A 24,639-nucleotide genomic window follows, 5' to 3' on the forward strand; every position below is an offset into this window, starting at 1 on the left:
TAGCAGTTATAAAAAATAAGGGATACCCAACAAAATATTAAGTTATTGCAAAGTTTAGACCTTATTTGTAAAATAATACATAAGTTTCCATTGTTTTGTCAATGCCGTAATAAAGAAATCTTTTAATTTTGTTTTCACATTTTTAGAATTTAATTAATTATGTCCTTTGTTTCTTGTTAAATTAAGTTAATAAATGTTAAAATTGTTTAAAAAATTATTTCAGATTTTAGGCCACTAATGAAATATTTGGAAAAGTTTCCATTGTTTTGTCAACCACTGTATAAAAAATGCATGAATTCGATCGTATTTGCCTGAATTCGCCAACGACACCACCTTGTATATAAATTCGCCTTGGTTCTACCTCAGGTAGCCTCAGTTCTTTAGTATTTTTAGCCCCATTTTCTCAATCTCAGGTTATTTTTTATCGTGACGATATACTGACAGTTAATAAAATTATATTAATTGGAAGTATATCGTTACGAAAAACGATAGCCAGATATTGAGACTTCTTAGACTTCTATTTGTATTTATAAGGCAGAACATGAAAAGTCTTAAGGGGTAAAAATATCAGCTCCAAAGCTCCCAATTGTTATCGCCAATACGTCTGGGAATTATTGCATCTGCGGATGCATTGACTTTTAAACAATTACTTGCGAAGTTTTCAATCCTTATTTAAGCAGCTACCGAAATATTTCCAAAATAAAAAGTTTTTTTTAGCCACTGATGGCCGTCGAAATGAAAAATCGCTTCGGTAAAACACTTTGGGCCGTTTTACCTTCAATTGCTGACAATTTAAGCGAAATCTTCCATATCTATCTCAAAATTATTATAAGTTTAGTGCGTGAAATGTTAAGTTGATGTTCTTGGATCAAGTTTCGATCAGAGACCTGCGCCGTACAGCTGTAAGCTGGCTGAGCCGCCGCCGAAATTTTGCTCGGCTTAATATCCGTCGTTTTGAAAATAGTTTCACTTTTTAAATTTTTAGTTATTTAGAATTTGAGTAGTTAATATTTAGTCGGCTGACAGCCGGCTTTGAGCCGTTGCTGATCATTTTAGTAGTCTGCCGTCGCCACCGTGAAATTTAGTCGGCGCAGGTCTCTGGTTTCGATGGGGACAAAACTAAATTATTTGGTTGGATTGAATGAATCTTGCAAAACAAAACTTGCCTGAAGTTTATTTAAAATCCCCACATTATTTAATATTCTAAAATTCCCCCTAAAGTTTGGCAACATTGTACAATAATTTTAATAACTCAAGAGCAGAAAATTAAGAGTAACGTAAGAGAATTTATAGCTGAATATCACACTGAAATATTTGATCATAAAATACTAAAGTTTCAACAAATTTTCAGTCAGTTGCGGTTAAAAAGTTGGCGGTAAAAGAACGTTAGTGTGCAACAAAAATATACAAAATTAAATTAAATCTAGAACGTTAGTCAGTTGTTTTCGTTATATTACAGAGATCAGCTGCTAACAACAACAACAAAAAAAATAAAAAGATATTGGTCAAGTTCAAGAAACTTTTTTTTTTTTGTTAAACAATATAATTTAAAACACAAACAAATATAACTTTCGTTTAACTGAATTGAAATATTCCATATAAATATGAAAAAATTTAAACAATTGTGTCATTTTATTTTGTAAGATTGAAAAAAAAAAATACACAAATATAATTAATTATTTTGCGCAATAATTTATTTATACTTGAACATAAGATCAAAAAAAAAAAAACAAAAAAAATTGCACTTAAAATACTAGAGAAAAAATAAATGTAACTAAATAAAACAATAAAAATAATAATTATAATAATAAAACAAAATTGTAAACTAAAATATTACACATTTTAAAAATACAAAAACTCAAACCAACTTGAATAAAATTCTATACATAATAATACGGTAAGAAATGGTTTATTTAAATAAGGAACAGTCAACTAATTAATAATACAAACACATGTTTTTTTCAAGAATGAATTATTCTACGAATAATTATACATGAAAAATGTTTAGGTGAAAAAGGTTCATTTAAAAACCTTCCGTTTTTATAGAATTTTTTATGAGACTTTAACAACCTTAACATTTAACGCGGGTGTCAAAAACTTGCTACTAATTAGGGGGATTAAGGGGATTCAGGATTAACAACGGATACATTTTAAAAATATTTTTATTTAACAAACAAGTAATAGAGCTACATTCAGCTTTGTCGAATCTTATATACCCTTCACCAAATTATACTTCAAAATAAAAATTTGAAATATTTTTAGGTAAACAAAATTTATTTTTTTCCAAAGTTGTTTTTTTAATTTTTTTAAAAAAAAATTTTTCGAATTGTTTTTTTAAATTTTTTTTGGATTTTAAAATTTTTTTTTTTTAATATTTACCAAAAAAAATCTTTAGGTGAAAAAAATTCGGGTTAAAAAATATTTGATCCGATTTTTACCCATTGTAGGTCCAACTAACTATGGTCGTATATAAGATAAGTCGTTGTAAAGGTCTTTGAAATATCTGTTATTTGAAATATCTATCAGATATAGGTCAAAATGAGGTAAAAAATCGAGTTTGTCCTGAATTTGTTCTTATATCTCAGCCATTTGTGAACCGATTTTCGATTTTAAATAGCAACCAAGCCGGAAGATATTCCGGAGATATTGATGTATGAATCGTGTATGTAAGTTATTTGGGGGCTTCGGAAAGTTGATTTCAACAGACAGACAGACGGACATGGCTTAATCGACTCCGCTATCTATAAGGATCCTGGATATATATACTTTATAGGGTCGAAAAATTATATTGTGGAAATTACAAACGGAATGACAAACATATGTATACCCTTCTCACGAAGGTGAAGGGTATAAAAACAATTAAGAAAGTCCGACCATATACCCTACACCGAGAAGATTATAAATTTCGGAAGTTGGACCCATATGGCAGCTATTAGTAATTATGGGCCGATCGTTATAATTTGGTGAAATGACTTTGGTATATATATTATTTATTTGTATTAAATTTTATTGAAATACCAAAATTTTTAAGATATTTATGCTAGTTAAAGTGATTTTCGGAAGTGGGCCTTATATGGGAGCTATGACTAATAATAAATCGATCATCACACAATTTGGTGGTGCGAGTTCGGCAGATATAAAACTTATTTGAGCTTAATTTGGTTTGGATATCTATAGAATTAAGATATTTATAAGAGCTTAACTATTTTCAGATAGGGCAATCGTATGGGGGCTAGGAGAAATAATGGACCGATTCTTACCAAATTCTATAGGCTTTGTAGTTGGGGCAATAGAAAAGCTTGTCGACTTATCATTGAAATTGCGACCTGCAGTTTGATTACAAAGTATACATGGTCGGACAACAGACGGGCATCGCTTAATCGACTCTGAAAGTGATCTTGAGCCGATTGGTATATTTTAATGTGGATGTTGGGACAATATTTTTGCACGTTACAAAGATCAGAACTAACACAATATACGCTCCTCACTATGGTGGTGTAGGGTATAATGAATGTATGTCTGTTTATTGATTTATTTGTCCGTAATTGGATTAGTGGGCGTGGCACCTCCCATGCAATGTAAAAGTTCATTTAGAATATCTGGAGAACTATTATGTGAAAGTCTTCAAACTTTACACGATTCAATTTCTTATTATTGCATGAGGTTTAACCAAAAATTAGAGGGGTTGGAACAGAGGGTGAGTCACCTACCATACAAAGAAAATAGATATTTTTAAATATGTGTAAACAGTTAACTGAGGAAAAGCGGAGACTAGTTCGTTCTTCTTATGGTACATTTTTCTATAAAAAACAACCTGTGAGAGAGAGAGAGAAGAATGGTACTTTTGTTTATCTAATGTTAATTTTTCAATTTTCTATAATAATGAAACCTACAGTTTTTAAAAAGTTGAAGGAGTTTTCAATCTACCATATTTCACGGGAATTCCCAGAAATTTGGAATTTTTGTCGTGAATTTCTTTTTAAATTTTCTTAACGTCTCGAATTATTCGATTGTTTTATTCAATCAACTGAAAAAATCTAACGGGTTCAAATCGCACTCTACCTCCCCGTGTATGACCATAGCCTCAATGTCCTATGTGGGACGTGGTGACCATATCACACAATTCAGACCAAAAGAAGCTGATATTCATCGACTAATAGCGATCGCCACTGACGGTGATGGCCTGATCAACAACGTTCTCAAAGAAATATGGACCGATGACGAAGCCAATCCAAAATCCAAAACAAACAGTGACCTTTTCGGAATTCATTGAACGCTATTGGTTCTCATGTGAATTGGTACAGACCCTAATTCGACAATTTTGTTTTTTTTTTTGACGTACCCATTCATCCAGATATGAGCCTCACCGTAAAATAGTCGAAACTCGCGGAACGTTGCTCGAACATAACACTAAATAAACGACAGTTAATTCGACAGATGTAAGTAGCTTTAACAATATGGCCAGTAACAACTGTCAAAGTTCGGAATTGCCTATCGGAATATCCTTTACATTCTGATTTGATAATGAAACGATAGTCGAAACTCTTTAATCTTTGACTTTTTGGCTTAGATTAGATGTTTTGTATTATTTCCCGATAATGAAAAAAGATCAGGGAAATTAGGCAATCTAGTGTTAACCTTTTTAACTTAGAACAAAGTTTATTAGCTAACTATGTAGAGGGTAAACAACACAGTTTATATTTAATATAATAATATAATACATAAATAAGCCTTTTCAATACAAATCACGATTTATTTTCTAATTTATTGAAATTTTGTTTCTATTTTATTTCGCTATTTCATATAATTTTCACATTTATAGCAAAAACCACAACAACAACACTTGAAGAACGTTTATTTATCAATGAAAGGTGAACAGCCTAATAGTTTTACACTAACTGGCAGGCTTCACGAAAACCTATTGTCAACGAACAAACACATCTGGTCACCTTGGTAATTGATACTCTCGTGTTGTATTGATTGTGTTGATAGCAGAAATAATAACAATAACAATTGAGAGAGTTCGTAAGAGTAAAAAGTAAATAATCAATGTTTACATTTTTGTTAACGGGTACTAAACTTGAGATTAACTAAACAACACTTGGCTAAAACGTAGTAGATATTTGCATGTGTGTGTTTAGTTATTCTAATTGCTCATTTTTTTGTAATACCTAATTGTTAATGTTGTTTTAATGTTTATTTTTAGTTTTTTTTTTTATTATGATTTTCAAATGAAATTGATCATCATTCTAATATTTTTGCCGGTTAATAAATAAAACTTTAAAGGAAAAAAAAACGAGTTTGTGAGGTAAACAATAATTAAAACAACAATGAATAACAACAATTAATAAATAATTCTTTATACGTACTACAAACTTAAACATGTGGTTTGTTTAAATAAATCTAAAAAACAAATAAAAATAAAAGATAAACTCCCTGCTGATTTGAAAACAAAATAAAAATAAATAATGTAGGAAATATAATACATATGTACATATAAAACTAGGAGGGCGTGATGAGAAGTCTCATTAAAGGTGGGTTTACCTTTTCAGCACAAATAAGGGGTGCGTTAAAAAAAGGTTAACACACAGTTTTCTTAATAAATTATTATGGCAATAATACACTCATGTTTCTTGACAAATTTATAATTAAGAAATATTTGATATTCCTTTATGGTTTCTTTAGAGAAATAGAAAAGGTCACAAGCAAAAATCAAACATATCGAATTCTCCTGATTGAAAGGAAACCAGGAATGATTAAAAAAAGCTTAGGGTATGAACTCATAGCCAAACAATTGAAGAAGTTTTTCAGGACTAAACCCAATATCTCTGAAAATTTGAACAAAACTTAGTCAGGTGACAGCACTTACATTTTGTTACATATTTTCCGATTGCCCTCGTATATGCTGGTACATATTTATTTACATATTAATACAATTTAGAATTATTTGGCTTCATTACTACTTTTAGAGCAATGTTTTTACTTTAATACATGTGGGTGTGTATGTTTGTTTAGTGTATTCACTAAGGACTGAGATCAGTGAAATTGGTTGACGAAAAAAAAAGCTTCTATAGAAAAGTGTGTTCTTCACAAGATACGGTGGTTGACAAAACAATGGAAACTTTTCCAAATATTTCATTAGTGGCCTAAAATCTGAAATATTTGTATACTTTTACTAACTTAATTTAACAAAAAACAAAGGATATAATTAATTAAATTCTAAAAATGAGAAAACAAAATTAAAAGATTTCTTTATTACGGCATTGACAAAACAATGGAAACTTAGGTATTATTTTAACAAATATGGTCTAAACTTTGCAATAACTCAATATTTTGTTGGGTATCCCTTATTTTTTATAACTGCTACACATCGACGATGCATTGAACCAATTAAAGAGTCAATGGTCTCCTTTGAAATATTTTGCCATTCCCTTATAACCGCCTCCGATAAATCTTCCTTCTTGGTGTAATTTTGGGTCCATATTTTACGATCTACAATTTCCCAAAGGATTGAGATCTGGCGATTGGGCAGGCCACTTCAAAACACGTACCTCGTTGGATTTTAACCACTCGGTTACAACCCTAGAGGTATGTTTCGGTACGTTGTCGTTTTGGAATCTTCAAACTAGTGGCATATTTTCCTCAGGGTATGGATACATAACATCGTTTAATATGGTTCTGTATCCTATACCTGTCATGGTATCTTTTATAATATGAATTGGGCCCATACCTTGCCCTGAAAAACATCCCCATACCATAATATTGCCACCGCCAAACTTTACAGTCTTATTTGTGTACTTTGGATCTAATCTTTTTCCCTTTGGTCGTCTTACAAATGTTCTCCCATCACTGCCTCTTAAATTGTATTTGGATTCGTCGGAAAAGAGCATAGTATTCCATTTCTGTATCGACCAGTTTAAATGATCCCTGGCAAATTGTAGACGAGCAGAACGGTTCTTTTTAGAAATGAGTGGTTTTTTCACAGGACGATAGCAACCAAGACCAGCCTCATTTGCCCTGCGACTAACTGTTCGGGTACTTATTTCTAATTTTAGGCTATTAACAACCTCTCGAGCAGTTATTTTTGGGAATTGCTTGAACTCTCTCGCTATTAAATTATCTTGTCTAGAAGTAGTCTTACGAGGTCATCCACCTAAATGTTGAGTTTTTACAGAACCGGTCTCACGAAATTTCTTTATAATTTTTGAAACTGCTGATTTATTTATTGAATATTTGTCACAGATACTTTTTTGTTTTAAACCAGCTTTAAAATCGTTAATTATTTTATTTTTTAAGTCTTCACAAATCTTAACTTTAGCCATTTTCGTTAACTTTGAAAAATAGCAATTATGCGAAAAACTTAGAAAAATAAATTGTGAAAAATTACCAGAATTTAAAAATAAAATAAAATAACTGTAAACAGGATGCTTTTTACATCGTTCTTTTAAATATTATTTTCGTTTTACACTTCTTTCTTGTAGAAGTTTAAAAGTTTCCATTGTTTTGTCAGTAGCGAAATAGTGAATATTTTTTAATTTTGTTACCTTTTTTCAGAATATAATTAATTATGTTGTTTGTTTTTCAGTTAATTTATATAAATAAAAGTATACAAGTAAAATACTAAAAAAAAAAAAATATTTAAAAAAAAATATTTTAAATTTTGGGCTACATATGGAATATTTGGAAAAGTTTCCATTGTTTTGTCAACCACTGTATATTTCAATAGAAGATACATTTCTATAGAAATATGTATGTCTTGTGAAGACAATAGAAATAAAGACCTACGATTGAAGCTCAACTTAAGCTAAATAAAGACCTACGATTGAAGCTGAAATTAGACTACATAAAGCCCTACCATTCAAGCTGAAATTAGACTACATAAAGACCTACGATTGAAGCTGAAATTAGACTACATAAAGACCTACGATTGAAGCTGAAATTAGACTATATAAAGACCTAAGAATGAAGCTCAACTTAAGCCACATAAAGTCCTACGATTGAAGCTCAACTTAAACTAAATAAAGACCTACGATTGAAGCTGAAATTAGACTATAAAATGACCTAAGATTGAAGCTCAACTTAAGCCACATAAAATCCTACGATTAAGGCTCAACTTAAACTAAATAAAGACCTACCATTCAAGCTGAAATTAGACTACATAAAGACCTACGATTGAAGCTAAAATTAGACTATATAAAGATCTAAGAATGAAGCTCAGCTTAAGTCACATAAAGACCTACGATTGAAGCTAAATAAAGACCTACGATTGAAGCTGAAATTAGACTATATAAAGACCTAAGAATAGAGCTCAACTTAAGCTAAATAAAGACCTACGACTGAAGCTGAAATTAGACAATAAAATGACCTAAGATTGAAGCTCAACTTAAGCCACATAAATTTCTACGATTAAGGCTCAACTTAAGCTAAATAAAGACCTACGATTGAAGCTGAAATTAGACTACATAAAGACCTACAATTGAAGCTGAAATTAACATCGCCAAATCGATAACTTACTTTACAGGAAAATTTATCTTGCAACAACTGATGTCAATATTTATTTTTTATACATAACAGCATAATTAAAAATGGACCGGCCTCATCACTAAAAATTATTTTGCATTGTTTTCGTTCAGTGTTTTGAAAAGAAAATTCACAAACGTTACATGCATCCAAAGCGTTTCTTGGTTTAAATATCCCAAGTTTGTATTAAATAAATGTCAAAGGATAACCGCTCAATTCTTGACATTTCATAATTTGACAGTCAATTTTCTTCATAACCTAAAATTTGCTCACCCTTTATTATTTACACCTGTTTTCACTTACAAACGGGATCAATTTGTTCAACTTGACATGTTAGATTTGGAGTATGTCCCCTTAAAAGATTAATACGCAAATATTTCTTAATAGATGATACATATCCTACTTACTCCAGCAAATTTGTCATGTTTACTTCCCCATGCAGAAAAACACCCTCGCAGAAGTTCTATTACAGTACTCGTCATGACGTTAACTATATTATGAAAGCATAGAATTGTGTCTTCACAAAACATATTCTTAGCCCTTTTACACTAGTTTGCCTGAAATTAATCCTCATGTTTTGTCGTGATTTTGCTTTCTGCATACAAATTAGTCAATTCACGTGTCACCACCGATTTAATGCTCTATTACAAATAGAAATAAAAAAATATTAAAATAACCAACAAATAATTGCGACCTTAACATTTTACCCAAGTTCAATTCATTCACAACTTGAAATGTAAATGTTAAATAATTTTTATATAAGTTTACATTAATTTCATTATTAATATGTGAAATACGTTCAGTATTATTTCTAAATAAATATTAATTAACTTAAAAACTTATGTAATTCAAATTAAATTTAATCGTTATAAATAGTATAAACGAATTCACAAATTTCATTCAGGAAATAGAAATAGTGCTGTTTGATTATTGCTGGCAAAATATTGTTAACATCATGACGAGTACTGTAATAGAACTTCTGCATGGGTATTTTTCTGCCTGGGGAAGTAAACTTGACAAATTTGCTGGAGTAAGTAGGATCTGTATAATTTATTAAGAAATATTGAAGTATTACTCTTTTAAGGGACGTACTTAAAATTGATCCCGTTTGTAAATGAAAACTGGTGTGAAAAATAAAGCGTGAGTAAATTTGAGGTTATGAAGAAAATTTACTGTCAAATTATTAAAATGTCAAGAATGGAACTGTTATCCTTTGACATTTATTAAATACAAACTTGGGACATTTTAACCAAGAAACGATTTGGACTCATGGAACGTTTGTGAATTGGCTTTTTGAAACACTAAATGAAAACAACGTAAAATCATTTTTAGTTCCGTTTTTAATTATGCGGTTACGTGAAAAAAAACTAATATTGACATCAGTGATCTTTAGTTGCAGTTTCAGTTGTTGCAATATAAATTTTCCGGTCGCGTAATTTATTAATTTCAACTTCAATCGTTTGTCTTTATTTAGCTTAAGTTGAGCTTCAATCTTAGGTCTTTTTATAGTATAATTTCAGCTTCAGTCGTAGGTCTTTATTTAGCTTAAGTTGAGCTTCAATCGTAGGTCTTTATGTGGCTTAAGTTGAGCTTCAATCGTAGGTCTTTATGTGGCTTAAGTTGAGCTTCAATCTTAGGTCTTTTTATAGTATAATTTCAGCTTCAGTAGGAGGTCTTTATTTAGCTTAAGTCGAGCTTCAATCTTATATAGATCTTTTTATAGTATAATTTCAGCTTCAGTCGTAGGTCTTTATTTAGCTTAAGTTGAGCTTCAGTCGTAGGTCTTTATGTGGCTTAAGTTGAGCTTCAATCTTAGGTCTTTTTATAGTATAATTTCAGCTTCAGTCGTAGGTCTTTATTTTGCTGAAGTCGAGGTTCAACCGTAGGTCTTTATATAGTTTAATTTCAGCTTCAATTATAGGTCTTTATGTGGCTTAAGTTGAGCTTCAATCTTAGGTCTTTTTACAGTCTAATTTCAGCTTCAGTAGGATTTCTTTATTTAGCTTAAGTTGAGCTTCAATCTTATATAGTCTTATTTTGAGCTTCAGTCGTAGGTCTTTATGTGGCTTAAGTTGAGCTTCAATCTTAGGTCTTTTTATAGTATAATTTGAGCTTCAGTCGTAGGTCTTTATTTAGCTTAAGTTGAGCTTTAATTGTAGGTCTATATGTGGCTTAAGTTGAGCTTCAATCTTAGGTCTTTTTGTAGTCTAATTTCAGCTTCAGTAGGAGGTCTTTATTTAGCTTAAGTTGAGCTTCCGTCGTAGGTCTTTATGTGGCTTAAGTTGAGCTTCAATCTTAGATCTTTTTATAGTCTAATTTCAGCTTCAGTCGTGGGTCTTTATTTAGCTTAAGTTGAGCTTCAATCTTAGGTCTTTTTATAGTCTAATTTCAGCTTCAGTCGTAGGTCTATATTTGGTTTAAGTTAAGCTTCAATCATAGGCCTTTATTTAGCTTAAGTTGAGCTTCAATTGTAGGTCTTTATGTGGCTTAAGTTGAGCTTCAATCTTAGGTCTTTTTATAGTCTAATTTCAGCTTCAGTCGTAGGTCTTTATTTTGCTTAAGTTGAGCTTCAATCTTAGGTCTTTTTATAGTCTAATTTCAGCTTCAGTCGTAGGTCTTTATTTAGCTTAAGTTTAGCTTCAATCGTAGACCTTTATTTAGCTTAATTTAAACTTGAATCTTAGGTCTTTATATAGTCTAATTTCAGCTTCAGTCGTAGGTTTTTATTTAGCTTAAGTTAGGCTTCAATCTTAGGTCTTTATATAGTCTAATATCATCTTCAGACGTAGGTCTTTATTTAGCTTAAGTCGAGCTTCAATCGTGGGTCTTCAGCTTCAGTCAAAGGTTTTTATTTAGCTTAAGTTAGGCTTCAGTCGTAGGTCTTTATGTGGCTTAAGTTGAGCTTCAATCTTAGGTCTTCATATAGTCTAATTTCAGCTTCAGTCGTAGGTCTTTATTTAGCTTAAGTTAAGCTTCAATCATAGGTCTTTATTTAGTTTAATTTAAACTTGAATCCTATGTCTTTATATAGTCTAATTTCAGCTTAAGTTAAGCTTCAGTCGTAGGTCTTTATTTAGCTTAAGTTAGGATTCAATCTTATGTCTTTATATAGTTTAATTTCACCTTCAGTCGTAGGTCTTTATTTAGCTTAAGTTGAGCTTCAATCTTAGTTCTTTATGTTGTCTAATATCAGCTTCAGTCGTAGGTCTTTATTAAGCTTAAGTTTAGCTTCAATCGTAGTTCTTTATGTGGTCTATTTTCAGCTTCAATCGCAGGTCTTTATGTAGTCTATGTATTCAAATTATTCTACTTATACTTTTTTGAAAATGTTCTAAATAATAGAATTCCTTAATTTATTTAATCACCAGGTGTGCTAATGATGTAACTAAATAGCACACTTTTTAAGCATAAATAGTTGTTACCGAAAAAAAACCTGTTTATAAAAGAGATATTTACCCCCAAAATATAAATATTCAAAAGCGCTTTATGAAAAGTTTAGCCAAATATTTATATCTCATGTTACTAACTATTATTTGGATGAAATTTACATAAACTATTTGAATTATAACGGTTGAGCTAACTGGTTTGATGGAATCTTTAACAGACTCACAAACAAAACTAAACAAATTTCTCAACATTTAATATTCATGTATTTTTATTTCGTATAATAAAATGTAAATTTGTTGATAAAAAAACATGAGAAATGTTTTTGCATTTCTTTATTTTATAAATATTAAATACACTTTATATTTTATTTGGATAAATAATTAAAACTTTCTCTTTTTTTTCGTTTTATATAACAATTATTTTTGCAGATGTCGGCGGCTACTTTAAAAGCAATAAATTTAAAAAATGATTTTCTTATAGAAAATTTAAAGAAATCTTCCCAGCAGCAGCATGACTTGAGTCGGCGTTACGAACAACTGCTGACTACGGAAAAATATGTGGACTGTGTCTTTGTGGTGGGTGAGGCGGGCAAAGTAAAGTGCCATAAACTGATATTGGCCTCGGCCAGTCCCGTCTTCGAGGCCATGTTCTATGGCCCCATTAGTGAAGCGGAAAGTTTTGTGGAGATTTTGGATATGAGTGTGGAAATGTTTCAGCTCATGATTTTATATATTTACAAGGGTTCCATTGACTTTCATACACTTACGCTAGAGGAGACCATTGAATTGTATTATGGTGCTGAGAAATATTTGCTAAATGAATTGAAAACGGAGTGCTTGGAGAATATACAAATGAAATTGAGATTTTCCAATATTTTGGCTTCATTGGAATTGAGTATTTGCTTAGATCTCGGCAGACTAATGAATATTTGCATGAATTTCTTTACCCGCTGTTGTCTGAGTGAGTCACAGTTTGTGGCCTATTTGAAAACACATTATTATCATGTGTCCAAGGATTGCATTAAGACCATCATAAATCTATGCAAAGATCAGATACCGGCACAAAGTCTGTTATGGTTTATATACGAATGGTGCCAGCAGGAATGTGTGGAAATGGGTTTAAAATCCAGCGAGTGCTCTACCATTATAGAAGATCTCAATTTGTCGGAAGCTAAGGACTCTTTAGAAATTAAGGACAGCCTAAAACCTCAATATACCCAAACTATAGAAAGATGCTACTACAAGGCCTGTCGTCCCTTCAACATTGATTACGATAATTATGTATGGCTATCGCATATAAAATCGAATAGGTTTATTAACCTGCAAGGTCTTACCCTACAAAGTCGCCTAATGCCGCATCTAACGCGCCAGCAGGTACCTGGTGATTATATGGAGAATTTACGTATAGAAATTACGGCGCCCAACTATGACTCTAGCCTGCTGTGGTCCTATGACGTATCTAAACAATTAACAAAATATAATTGTGATTTAAGTATAAAATGGCCCAAGGGCATTGTATTATCGCCCGATATAGAATATCAAATTAAACTGGTGTGGCGGCCCACCCAATGTCAAGGTGCCGAATATCCCTGTAGCTTGTTTTCCCATTTGGTGGATGGTATACAATTTAGAGACTGGGATACTCACAGTGGTAGTTTAATTAAAGGTTTACATTTTATAAATTTAGTTTAAGTTTTTAGTAAATAAAATAAATAAATTTTAGCATAGATTAAATAGACTAAACATTTTAATTAACTTTCTTTAACACAAATTATATTAGTTTAATATTTTAAATTATGTACTTAAAAAAAAAATCATAATAAAATAAAAATACAAAAAAAGTTCATTAAACTTGTTGAGTTTTATTAAAAAGATGAGTCTGCTTTTTAAAAATGTTTGTTTCGTTTTGTTTTTTCTTTTCTCTATAAACCAGTTTGTTTAAAGATTTATTTATTTAAAAAATAGAATTTTTGGCAATACAAATGATTGATGATCTGTTAGAAATAAGACTTTAGGCAAAATATGTGTATATTTTCTAACTTGTTTTAGAAAATTAACTAAGAACAAGGTAAAAAAGATAGACGGTAGTAGGGAGGTTTACTTTTTTGGAATCTAGGTATGTTTTATCAATTATTAAATTGAAAAAAGGTTCTTTTGGATGAAGGCTTAAGGTTTAGTCTCCTGGTTTCTATGTGACAATAGTAACTGTAAGATTCTAAGGTAAAATTATCAGCAAACCATACTGACGGACAAGTCTGGATTGTTATATATTTGTAATACAATTGTTATTAATACAAATGCGCTAATAATTTCTAACGAAAAACGTATACAATTTTCCAGATCATTTAAATTGATCGAGAAAGAAATGGAATACTGTTCTCTCCAAATACAATTTAAGTGACAGTGATGGGCGATAGTCAAGTTTATTATGGCAAGGTATGTGTCCAATTCATGTCATCGGAAACAAATCCATTTTAACCGCAATGTAACCGAGCGGTTATAATCCAATAAGGTACGTGTTTTGAATTGGCCTGTACAATCGCCAAATCTCAATCATATAGAAAACAAGTAAGAGCTTGTTTTCACCAAATTATACTTCAAAATATAAAAATTTTAAATAGTTTTAGGTAAACAAACTGACGATCTGGCCTAAGCAACCAGTGAAATGCGCATAGGAACTAGCTTATCCCCCAACAATAAAATGTCAGTGAAATGTCATCAATAATTGGGAAATTTAGCACATTTCTTTACTAAATTTTTTTTTCAAAGTTATTTTTTTCATTTTTTGTTAAATTTTTTTTAAATTTAAAATTTTTTTTTTTTTAATTTTAAAAAAAAAATTTTTTGCTTTTTAATTTATTTTTTTGGTGAAAAAAAAATTTGGGTTAAAAAATATTTTTTTCCGATTTTGACCCATTGTAGGTCCAACTTACTATGGTCTTATATACGTCTTTGCAAAGGTCTTTGAAATATCTATCATTAGATATCCATATTGTCTATATTAATGACTTAGTAATTAAGATACAGGTCAAAAATAGGTAAAAAATCGAGGTTGTCCTGGTTTTTTCCTCATATCTTAGCCGTTTGTGGACCGATTTTGCTGATTTTAAATATCTTCTCGAAAGCATGTCTGACAGAATTATTGAAGATTTGGATCCCGAAGATATCTGGGGTCTTCAAAAAATTGATTTCAACAGACACACAGACAGACGGACATGGCTTAATCGACTCCACTATCAATAAGGATCCAATATATATATACAGTGGTTGACAAAACAATGGAAACTTTTCCAAATATTCCATATGTAGCTCAAAATTTAAAATATTTTTTTAAAATAAAAATTTTTTTTTTAGTATTTTACTTGTATAGTTTTATTTATATAAATTGACTGAAAAACAAACAACATAATTAATTATATTCTGAAAAAAGGGAACAAAATTAAAAATATTCACTATTTCGCTACTGACAAAACAATGGAAACTTTTAAACTTCTGCAAGAAAGAAGTGTAAAACGAAAATAATATTTAAAAGAACGATGTAAAAGGCATCCTGTTTACAGTTATTTTGTTTTATTATTAAATTCTGGTAATTTTTCACAATTTCTTTTTCGCAGTTTTTCGCATAATTGCTGTTTTTCAAAATTAACGAAAATGGCTAAAGTTAAGATTTGTGAAGACTTAAAAAATAAAATAATTAACGATTTTAAAGCTGGTTCAAAACAAAAAAGAATCTGTGACAAATATTCAATAAATAAATCAGCAGTTTCAAAAATTATAAAGAAATTTTGTGAGACCGGTTCTGTAAAAACTCAACATTTAGGTGGAAGACCTCGTAAGACTACTCATAGACAAGATAATTTAATAGCGAGAGAGTTCAAGAAATTCCCAAAAATAACTCCTCGAGAGGTTGTTAATAGTCTAGAATTAGAAATAAGTACCCGAACAGTTAGTCGTAGGGCAAATGAGGCTGGTCTTGGTTGCTATCGTCCTGTCAAAAAACCACTCATTTCTAAAAAGAACAATTTGGAGATTCCTAGTTTGGAGATTCCAAACTAGGGGCATATCCCGAAACACACCTCTAGGGTTGTAACCGAGTGGTTGCAATCCAACGAGGTACGTGTTTTGAAGTAGCTTGCCCAATCGCCAGATCTCAATCCCATAGAAAATCTATGGGAAATTGTAGATCGTAAAATAAGGACCCAAAATTACACCAGGAAGGAAGATTTATCGGAGGCGGTTACAAGGGAACGGCAAAATATTTCAAAGGAGACCATTGACTCTTTAATTGGTTCAATGCATCTTCGATGTGTAGCAGTTATTAAAAATAAAAGATACCCAACAAAATATTGAGTTATTGCAAAGTTTAGACCATATTTGTTAAAATAATACCTAAGTTTCCATTGTTTTGTCAATGCCGTAATAAAGAAATCTTTTAATTTTGTTTTCTCATTTTTAGAATTTAATTAATTATGTCGTTTGTTTTTTGCTAAATTAAGTTAATAAAAGTATACAAATAAAATACTACAAAAATGTTAAAATTTTTTAAAAAATTATTTCAGATTTTAAGCCGCTAATGAAATATTTGGAAAAGTTTCCATTGTTTTGTCAACCACTGTATATACTTATAGGGTCGAAAAATTATATTGTGGAAATTACAAACGGAATGACAAACTTACATATACATATATACCCTTCTCACGAAGGTGAAGGGTATAAAAACAAAGCACAGTTATAGTTAGCGATGTCGATATAGACATGTCCGTCTGTCTCTTGAAATAAAACGCTTTAGAAATTAGGAACGAGGACGAAGCTTATTAAAACTGCTAAAAATCGGTCTATTATTTCACCTATCCCCCATACAAATGTCCGCCCACAATAGGACTTTTCGGCCATACATTTTAGATTTCTATAGAATCCACACCAATTTCTCCACAAATAAGTTTTATTTACAAGTAAATCACTCGTCAACATTCTGTGCGGATCGATTCATATTTGACCACAGCTTCTATATATGCCCCAATTCACACAATTTAACGAATATGTATAAAAATGTTTCTGTGCAGAACAAATTTAACACAAATAAGTTTCATATAGAAATAAATCACATGGTCAAATCTATCGGTCCATAATTAATAATATAGCGTAGGGTATTATATGTTTTTGTGACCTGTACTTTGCGCACAAGGTTTAAGCTGGGTTCCGCCCTCGTTCCGAATTACTGCATTCGATATCGAGTAAAACTGGGGGGTTACTGCCTAATTCGATTCGAAAGGAAATCTTTTCGAATTACAATGTATGTATTTAGCACACATTTTCGAACATTTTCGTTTTCGGATTGAGTTACGCAGTAACCGCCCAATAGGAGGGAAATATTGCGACTCCAAAAAAATTGGCCAAATTTAATAAAATTGTTTATAACTTGCATTGATAAATAAATTATATTTATTGTTTACTTTAAACTTTAATCATAATGTGTTATTAATTTAATAACATTAATTTTTATTTAAAAACAAAGCTATAGACATTTAAGCACAACTTAAGCAAGCTTTCATTTATCACATTAATTTCACACACTATTAAAAAGTAATATAACAAATATTTTGAAATATAACTAATAATTACAAATATTTAGTATAATTAATGCTTTTATTATTATTAATCAACAAAAACTTACCCATTTTTGCCAGTAATAAAAATTAAACACAACTAACACTGCAAATAAACACAATAACCTAAAGCTATCATTTTACACTGCATGTCATAGGTAAACAATTACCATATGTTAAATTAAGCTGAGGAGTTGCCAACTTAAATTACTAAATATAAAGTTGGCAATGTAAGATTACACTCACTTACACCTATACATACATATTATTTCCTATCAAATATTCTTATTGGAAATTCAATATTTACTAACATCCGCTGGAAACAGTTCAACTTTTCTTTAAGAAATTTTTATTAATTACTGTGTTATCTAACTATAAAATAAAGGATACAACTTAAATAAATAAATTTTCTTAGTTAAACTAAAAGAAAAACAGAGTTAATTGTGTTATAATTTAAAAATAACTAAACAACAAAATGAATTTTCATGTACCCAACTTTAATATGAAAAATTTAGTCAAGGAAGCTGGCAGTACATTTTCAAGAGTAGTACAGGTATGTGTGTAGGCAGTGGAATGTTTTGTTTTTTTATATACTATATTATAAGAGGGCTGCTTAATTTATTATTGAATATAATTGAATGACTTTTATATAAACTTTTATCCTTGATTGATTTTATTTATTTGTGTTATATTGTTGTTGTTTTTTTTGTATGCAGTTTACCGAAGAACGTTTTGGTACAACCGAACGCACAGAATATGATTCAGAATTTCAAAATTTGGCCGAACGTGCCGATGTCACCAAAACCTGGACAGAGAAAATTGTCAAGGATGTTGAGTCTGTGCTGGTGCCAAATCCTCAAAATCGTGTAGAAGATTTTATTTTTGAGAAAATTGACAAATCGAAACCTCAGCGCTTGAGTAATCTGGAGTATTTGGCATTGGATATGTTAGAGGCGGGTGCAGATTTCGGCCAGGACTTGCCCTATGGCCAGGCCTTAATTAAGGTGGGCCAGGCCGAGCAGAGACTGGGAAAATGTGAAAGAGATTTCATTGCTTCCTCTAGTATATGCTTTACAACGCCGTTGCGTAAATTTTTGGATGGCGAAATGAAGACCATTACAAAGGAAAGGGGTGTGTTGGAAACAAAACGGTTAGTTGAAAATAAATTTTAATATAAGTTTGAGTATAAATTTTAATTTTTATATCTTTCACCATAATTATGTAATATAAGTTTGTAATTTCAATATTTTACCACAAATGGCAAAAAACTAAATTTTTCACAAAATTTTTTGTCACCAATTTTTTTATTAACCGACTTTTCACCAAATTTTTATCCCGAACATTTTGTTCACCACAAATTGTTTTAAATATTTTACGAATATCGCAATCTTACTTATTATTCTGTATTTCTTTTTTTTTAATTTCTAGACTTGATTTGGATTCTTGCAAAAAAAGGGTCAGCAAGGCTCGTAGCATGTTGGGACAACAGACGGTTAGTAAAATTAAAATGATTTTTGATTTTTCTTTTAGTAAATTACACTTTTTTTCTAATAAACCTTTAGCAGAAAGATGGTGTTACACCAGAAGCTGTATTGGAACAGGTTTTATTTTATTGTTTTTCATAAATTGAAACCATAGATAATTACATACTTACTTTTAAGGCTGAACGTGATTTACGTGTGGCTCAATCAGAATTTGATCGTCAAGCGGAAATTACCAAATCTTTGCTAGAGGGCATTAACACTTCACAGGCCTCACATTTAAGGCATTTGCATGCCTTTATTGAAAATCAAGTACGTTATTATAAACATTGTACCGATGTTATGGATCAATTACAATTGGATTTGGCCAAGTAAGTTTAATTTAAATTTTAATATAGAAAACTTTGTAGTTGCAATAAATATATCTTAATATAAGTTAAGTTCTCCTATTAGTTAAACAAGAAATAATCGAGCACTGTAGAATTGTTGTCATTAAATCTTAAAATGCACCTATATAAACAAAATGTTAATCATGCACTTTTCATAACAATAATAAAGATGTTGTTACCTTGTTAATATCATAGAAAACTAAATATTAAAATTATTATTAACAAATATATCAATTTTGAACGTAAAAAATTACAAACAAACAAAAAAAAAAACTTCCAAACTTGGTTTGCAGACTAAAGCCAGAAAAGCCGCGTCTACGCATTAATAGTGAAGATATAGATACAGGGCCTCCCAATGCAAACCAAAACGTAAACATTCAAAATTCATCTATTAATAATATCACCAGTACTACCACTACTACTACTACTAATCCAACACAATTTAGTAATGACAAAATTGTAACAGTTGCTGTGGCCGCCACTGAAACTGCCAATGCTGCAAAATCTTTAGCCTCTTATTGTCAATACGATAGTGTAGATTTAGATAACCTAGAATCCATAGATATAACAACAAATCCCTTTAGTACGTCCACAACGGCTAGCAACGATAAAAATCCCTCAAAAATTCTAGATGAATGTGATTTGAAATATGATACCACAGCCATAACATCTATTTAAGTAGAGATTTTGAAGATTTGTTTCTGAAATACACATAGTGATATACATATATAATTAAAAAATATAGGAGGAAAAAGGGGAATTACTATCGTTTACCATATATAGCTAATAATTGTTGAACCGATTTTTTATTATTGTTTAATAAATATACATTATTAATAGTTTTTGTATTTATAAAAAGCACACTGTTTTTTTTAAATTTTGTAACCGTTAAATTCTTAACGTTTTCAGAGTTGTATGAAATGTACACTACTTCTTTTTATAGATTGTTATTCATTATAAATTGATAGCCCATTCAGGCAGGAACAAATTCTTAAAATATTATTCAGTTTTGCAATCAGGATAGTAAAACTCAAATATTTGCTTAATTATAGCTTTAAATATATTTTTTTAATTAAAGGAGTACAAAAATTCCTGTGAAAATGTCCTTTCCTTTGGTTTCATTCTTCTTGTTATATACTGTTATTCAACATAAATTGATAGCCCATTCAGGGATGTTAGAGGCATTTTTGTGCATTAACAAACATTGTTTAAACGTTTTTTTTTTTGTTTTTTATCCGATTTTTTAAAATATTAAAAAGATGGGGGGTTTAGGAAGATTTACAGGGCGCTTAGGCAGATTTACAGGACTTAAATTGTCAACTGTCAATCTTCCTAAGTGGCATTCACAATACTGCAAAAGACCACAGACATAGCGAGAGAGGGTCACAATCTTTATAAGAGGGGCTTCATATCGATTCGAGGAAATCGTAATCACTGGGTTCGCAATGGGCCTCGACAGGTACTGAGAGGTAACGGTATTTACAATTATATCGGTAACGCTATTTCAGTGGTAAAGTTAGTTGAGCTGAAAGGATATTTTAGGGTAACGGTAGTTTAGTAGTATCGATAGTCAACCTTGGATTTTATGGCTTAGATTTAATTTGCTAAGGTTTTCTAATCATGAAAAACAATTCAAATTTTGTACTAAAAATCTTCAAATTTGGCAATAGTGCTTCCATGTCAGACCCGAGACTTCTTAATCCCTGTTTATAATTAATTTTTATTTATGAAAATAAAATTAAATAATTGTGATGCATCCGTTATGTCTTTCCAAATTCTTTGTTCTCTGGGAAGCAAGTAAAATATAACCTAAAATTGTTTATTTCATATTCCAATTCTGTTAAATATTTAAAAAAACAGTGTGCAAGGTACATAGTTAAAATAATATTCTATACTCTATACATTTTAAAGTAAATCGTTACTGTTTTTTTTTAAAAAAAAAAAAGAAAAAGCTTCACAGTTTAAATCAAAAATAAATATTTATAAACTAATAAACATACATATTAAATACATACTATTATATATTTTTTTTAAATAATTAAATGCTTTGTTAATTAATGATTAAATATGGTTAAAACTTAAGAGCAAAATATTTCTAGAATTTTGTATAAGAAAATAAATCAAAATATTTAAAAAAATTAACCCATAAAAAATCATTACTTTTTCATACACTCAAAACAAAACTCTCAAAACTTTCCCTCAAAACCAAAATAATGAAAAAAAAAAATAACAAACACAATGAAAAAATCGAAACGAAATTTTGCAAACGTTTTAACAATCAATGAAACACAAATTGGAATTTTGACCAATAAAATGTAAAACAAAAAAAAAACACATTAAAGTTTGGGAGGCCCTACACCTTATCAGCCCATTGAAATGGATCAACATCAGGCAGCCGGAGGAATTGAACAAGGAGGAAATCCTTTTGCCAGAGCCTCAAATAAAACGAAAATTAATGCAGCACCCATTAGTGTGAATGCGGATCAAATGCAAAGGGCGCGCGTTTTGTGTGCCTACGATGCCAAAGATCATACGGAATTGACATTAAGCGCAAATGAGGTGAATTTTGAAATAGTTGTACAATAACTGATATTAATTGCTATTTGTTTGTTTAGGTTATTTTGGTGGCCGAGTGTTCACCCATAAATACCGATTACATGTATGGCAAGCAGGGTTTGTTGAAGGGTTTGGTGCCACGAGCTTTTCTGGAAATATTGGATGACGACGACGAGGAGCCAGCAGCAGGTGGTGCAGGTGACGATGAGCAGGCTATTAGCGGTGACAGTGATTACTAAAATGGCATGTAACGATGTTTAAAGTCAGTATTTTTATTTTTAAATAACTTAGCATTTTAGCGATTAATTGGTTGGATTTTATTAAAAGTATTTTAATTTGGGAATTTGGGTTCGAAAGAATTAATTCATTATTCCATTTAATGAATTCATTCCATAGAGAATTCATTCTTTATAGAATCATTCAAAGTTTCTTGAATTCAAATCCATTATAAAATTGCTTTAAAAATGTATTCAATGATTACATTTTTCTACAAATCAATTCTAATACAAAAAGGCTTAAAAGTAAAATTTTTTTTAATTTCATTTTGTAGATGCTTAGAAGCAAAACAAAAATAAATTTAAATTCAATTTCTATTACATTTGAATTTATAAAAAATTACATTCGTAATTCAGCTCTGGGTGGAGAAAGAACTTTCGCGTTATTGGAATCATTATCGCTCAGGCGCTTCAATTTGACAAATGGTGGATTTGAACCCAAACTAAACTTATTTTGGAACTTGGTGTAGACCATAAAACTTAGGAGTTTAGTTCGAGAGTTTCGGCTTTCTGTATGAAGATATAGGTCGGCTGACAGTTCTTGGACGAGGCTATTCCTAGGCGTAAGCCGTAATTTGTGATGGCATTAAGAATTGGTTGAGGCGAAATAATCCCTGCTTAGAGTTTTTTAAACCCTGCTTTGTGATTTTTTATCTTAAAAACAAATAGAAGAAAAATAAAGATTAAATGAATTCTGTTATGAATTAATTCAACGACGAAAGAATTCTATTTAAATAAAAGCCTTTGAATGAAGCCAAAGAATTATATTTTTTTAATTCCGAATTAAGATTCTGGTGAATTAAGCACAATTTGAATTAATTAATTAATTCGAATCTCTGACTAAATATCAAGAAAATTATTCAGTCTTTAAATTCATTAGGTATTTTTATCTTGGGAATTTGTGGCTTAAAGTTATCTGGGTCGTGCAAATGGATTTCCATAGAAAATTCCACAGTTCATAGATTTCACAGTTTGCGAGATGCATTTAAGGGTTTAAAAGTTCCAATCAATTGTAGTGGTCGGCTGTGTGGCTCGTGCGCCGTCTTGCTTAAACCAAAGACAACTTTCAGAGCATCAGTTCTAAGGGGTTTGTTCACCTAACCCCGGTCTTTCAGGTGTCACCAGAGAAAGTAGTCCTATTATCCGACTGGGAAATTTCTCATGAATTAAATGATGTAACCAAAGATTACTGATGTCAACATTTACCAATTGAGGCCTCGAATTTAGCGATTAAATTACCCATAGCTAACATAGTTTACATTTTCACCATTTCTATGGTAAATTTTTACACTTAAAATGTTATGTTCACCAGTATTGCATTCCATGAGTGGCAAGGGTATATATAAGTTTGTCATTCCATTTTTATACCCTTCACCTTCGTGAGAAGGGTATATATAAGTTTGTCATTCCGTTTGTAATTTTCCGACATATATTTTCGGGATCCTTATAGAAAGCGGAATCAATTAAGGCATGTCCGCGTTCCCACGACAATTGCATATCCGTTCCGGAACGACCCGAATCATATTCGGCCAAAGATTGTCAACTCAGTGACAGCTGTACAAACCGAAAGTTTTTTCCCCAGGAAAGAACAATCGGTCACAGTCGAACTGTTAAAACTGTCTGTTGAAATCAACTTTCCGAAGCCCCCGATTCATATATCAATATCTCCGGAATTCTTCCGGCTCGCTTTCGAGAAAATCTGTCCACAAATGGCTGAGATATAAGGAAAAAACCAGCAACCTCGATTTTTGACCTATATCTGGATTACTAAGTCATTATTATAGACAATATGAATATCTAATGATAGATATTTCAAAGACCTTTGCAACGATGTATATAAAACCATAGTAAGTTGGACCTACAATGGGTCAAAATCGGAAAAAAAAATTTTTAACCCGAATTTTTTTTCACCAAGTTTTTTTTCTCTAAATATTAAAAACAAAAAAATTTTAAAAAACAATCCGAAAATTTTTTTTCCAAAAAATTAAAAAAAAAACAAATTTGGAAAAAAAAATATTTAAAATTTTTATTTTGAAGTATAATTTGGTGAAGGGTATATAAGATTTACTTGTTAATTTGGACATTTTTCACTTGCGACCTCATAAAGTGTATAAATTATGGATTGTTATAGATAGCGGAGTCGATATAGCCATGCCCGTTTGTCCGTCTGTATGATGAAATAAACTTTTCACACCTCCCAAATAACTTAACATACATGATTGATACATCAATATATCCGTTATAGTCCGACTTAGATTGCTATTTAAAATCGTAGAATCACAATTGGCTGAGATATAAGCAAAATACCGTAACTACCTCGATATTTTCACCTAATTTTTTGTTCTACAACCAGACCAATTATGAAAAAAAAATTCACGTGAGTTTTTTTAATTTGGTGAATTTTTTTCATAATTGGACTGAATATT

The 24,639-nt window shown here is 30.6% G+C and overlaps 2 protein-coding genes across 2 annotated transcripts; both read left to right on the top strand.

The window, feature by feature from the left end:
• The first annotated feature begins 1,368 nt into the window (after window positions 1–1,368).
• On the top strand, window positions 1,369–13,728 carry LOC135961998 (BTB/POZ domain-containing protein 6). The gene is made up of 2 exons (XM_065513667.1): window positions 1,369–1,897; window positions 12,336–13,728. The coding sequence occupies exon 2, from the start codon at window positions 12,336–12,338 to the stop codon at window positions 13,596–13,598; it is 1,263 nt and encodes a 420-aa protein (XP_065369739.1). The 5' UTR covers window positions 1,369–1,897; the 3' UTR covers window positions 13,599–13,728.
• Window positions 13,729–17,947: 4,219 nt separating this feature from the next.
• EndoB (endophilin-B) lies at window positions 17,948–22,186 on the top strand. Its single transcript, XM_065512321.1, has 7 exons — window positions 17,948–18,065; window positions 18,229–18,662; window positions 18,941–19,004; window positions 19,075–19,113; window positions 19,174–19,364; window positions 21,725–21,941; window positions 21,998–22,186. The coding sequence occupies exons 1-7, from the start codon at window positions 17,988–17,990 to the stop codon at window positions 22,175–22,177; spliced, it is 1,203 nt and encodes a 400-aa protein (XP_065368393.1). The 5' UTR covers window positions 17,948–17,987; the 3' UTR covers window positions 22,178–22,186.
• The last annotated feature ends 2,453 nt before the right edge of the window (window positions 22,187–24,639 follow it).

The sequence above is a fragment of the Calliphora vicina genome, chromosome 5 (assembly GCF_958450345.1).
Source record: "Calliphora vicina chromosome 5, idCalVici1.1, whole genome shotgun sequence".
Lineage (NCBI taxonomy): Eukaryota > Metazoa > Arthropoda > Insecta > Diptera > Calliphoridae > Calliphora > Calliphora vicina.

Bases quoted from the DNA above. Each gene is read 5' to 3' on its own strand.
- LOC135961998 (XM_065513667.1), top strand. From the start codon at position 12,336: ATGTCGGCGGCTACTTTAAAAGCAATAAATTTAAAAAATGATTTTCTT.
- EndoB (XM_065512321.1), top strand. From the start codon at position 17,988: ATGAATTTTCATGTACCCAACTTTAATATGAAAAATTTAGTCAAGGAA. The intron at 18,663-18,940 runs GTTAGTTGAAAA...TTTAATTTCTAG, and splicing joins GGTGTGTTGGAAACAAAACG to ACTTGATTTGGATTCTTGCA. The intron at 19,114-19,173 runs GTTTTATTTTAT...CTTACTTTTAAG, and splicing joins CAGAAGCTGTATTGGAACAG to GCTGAACGTGATTTACGTGT.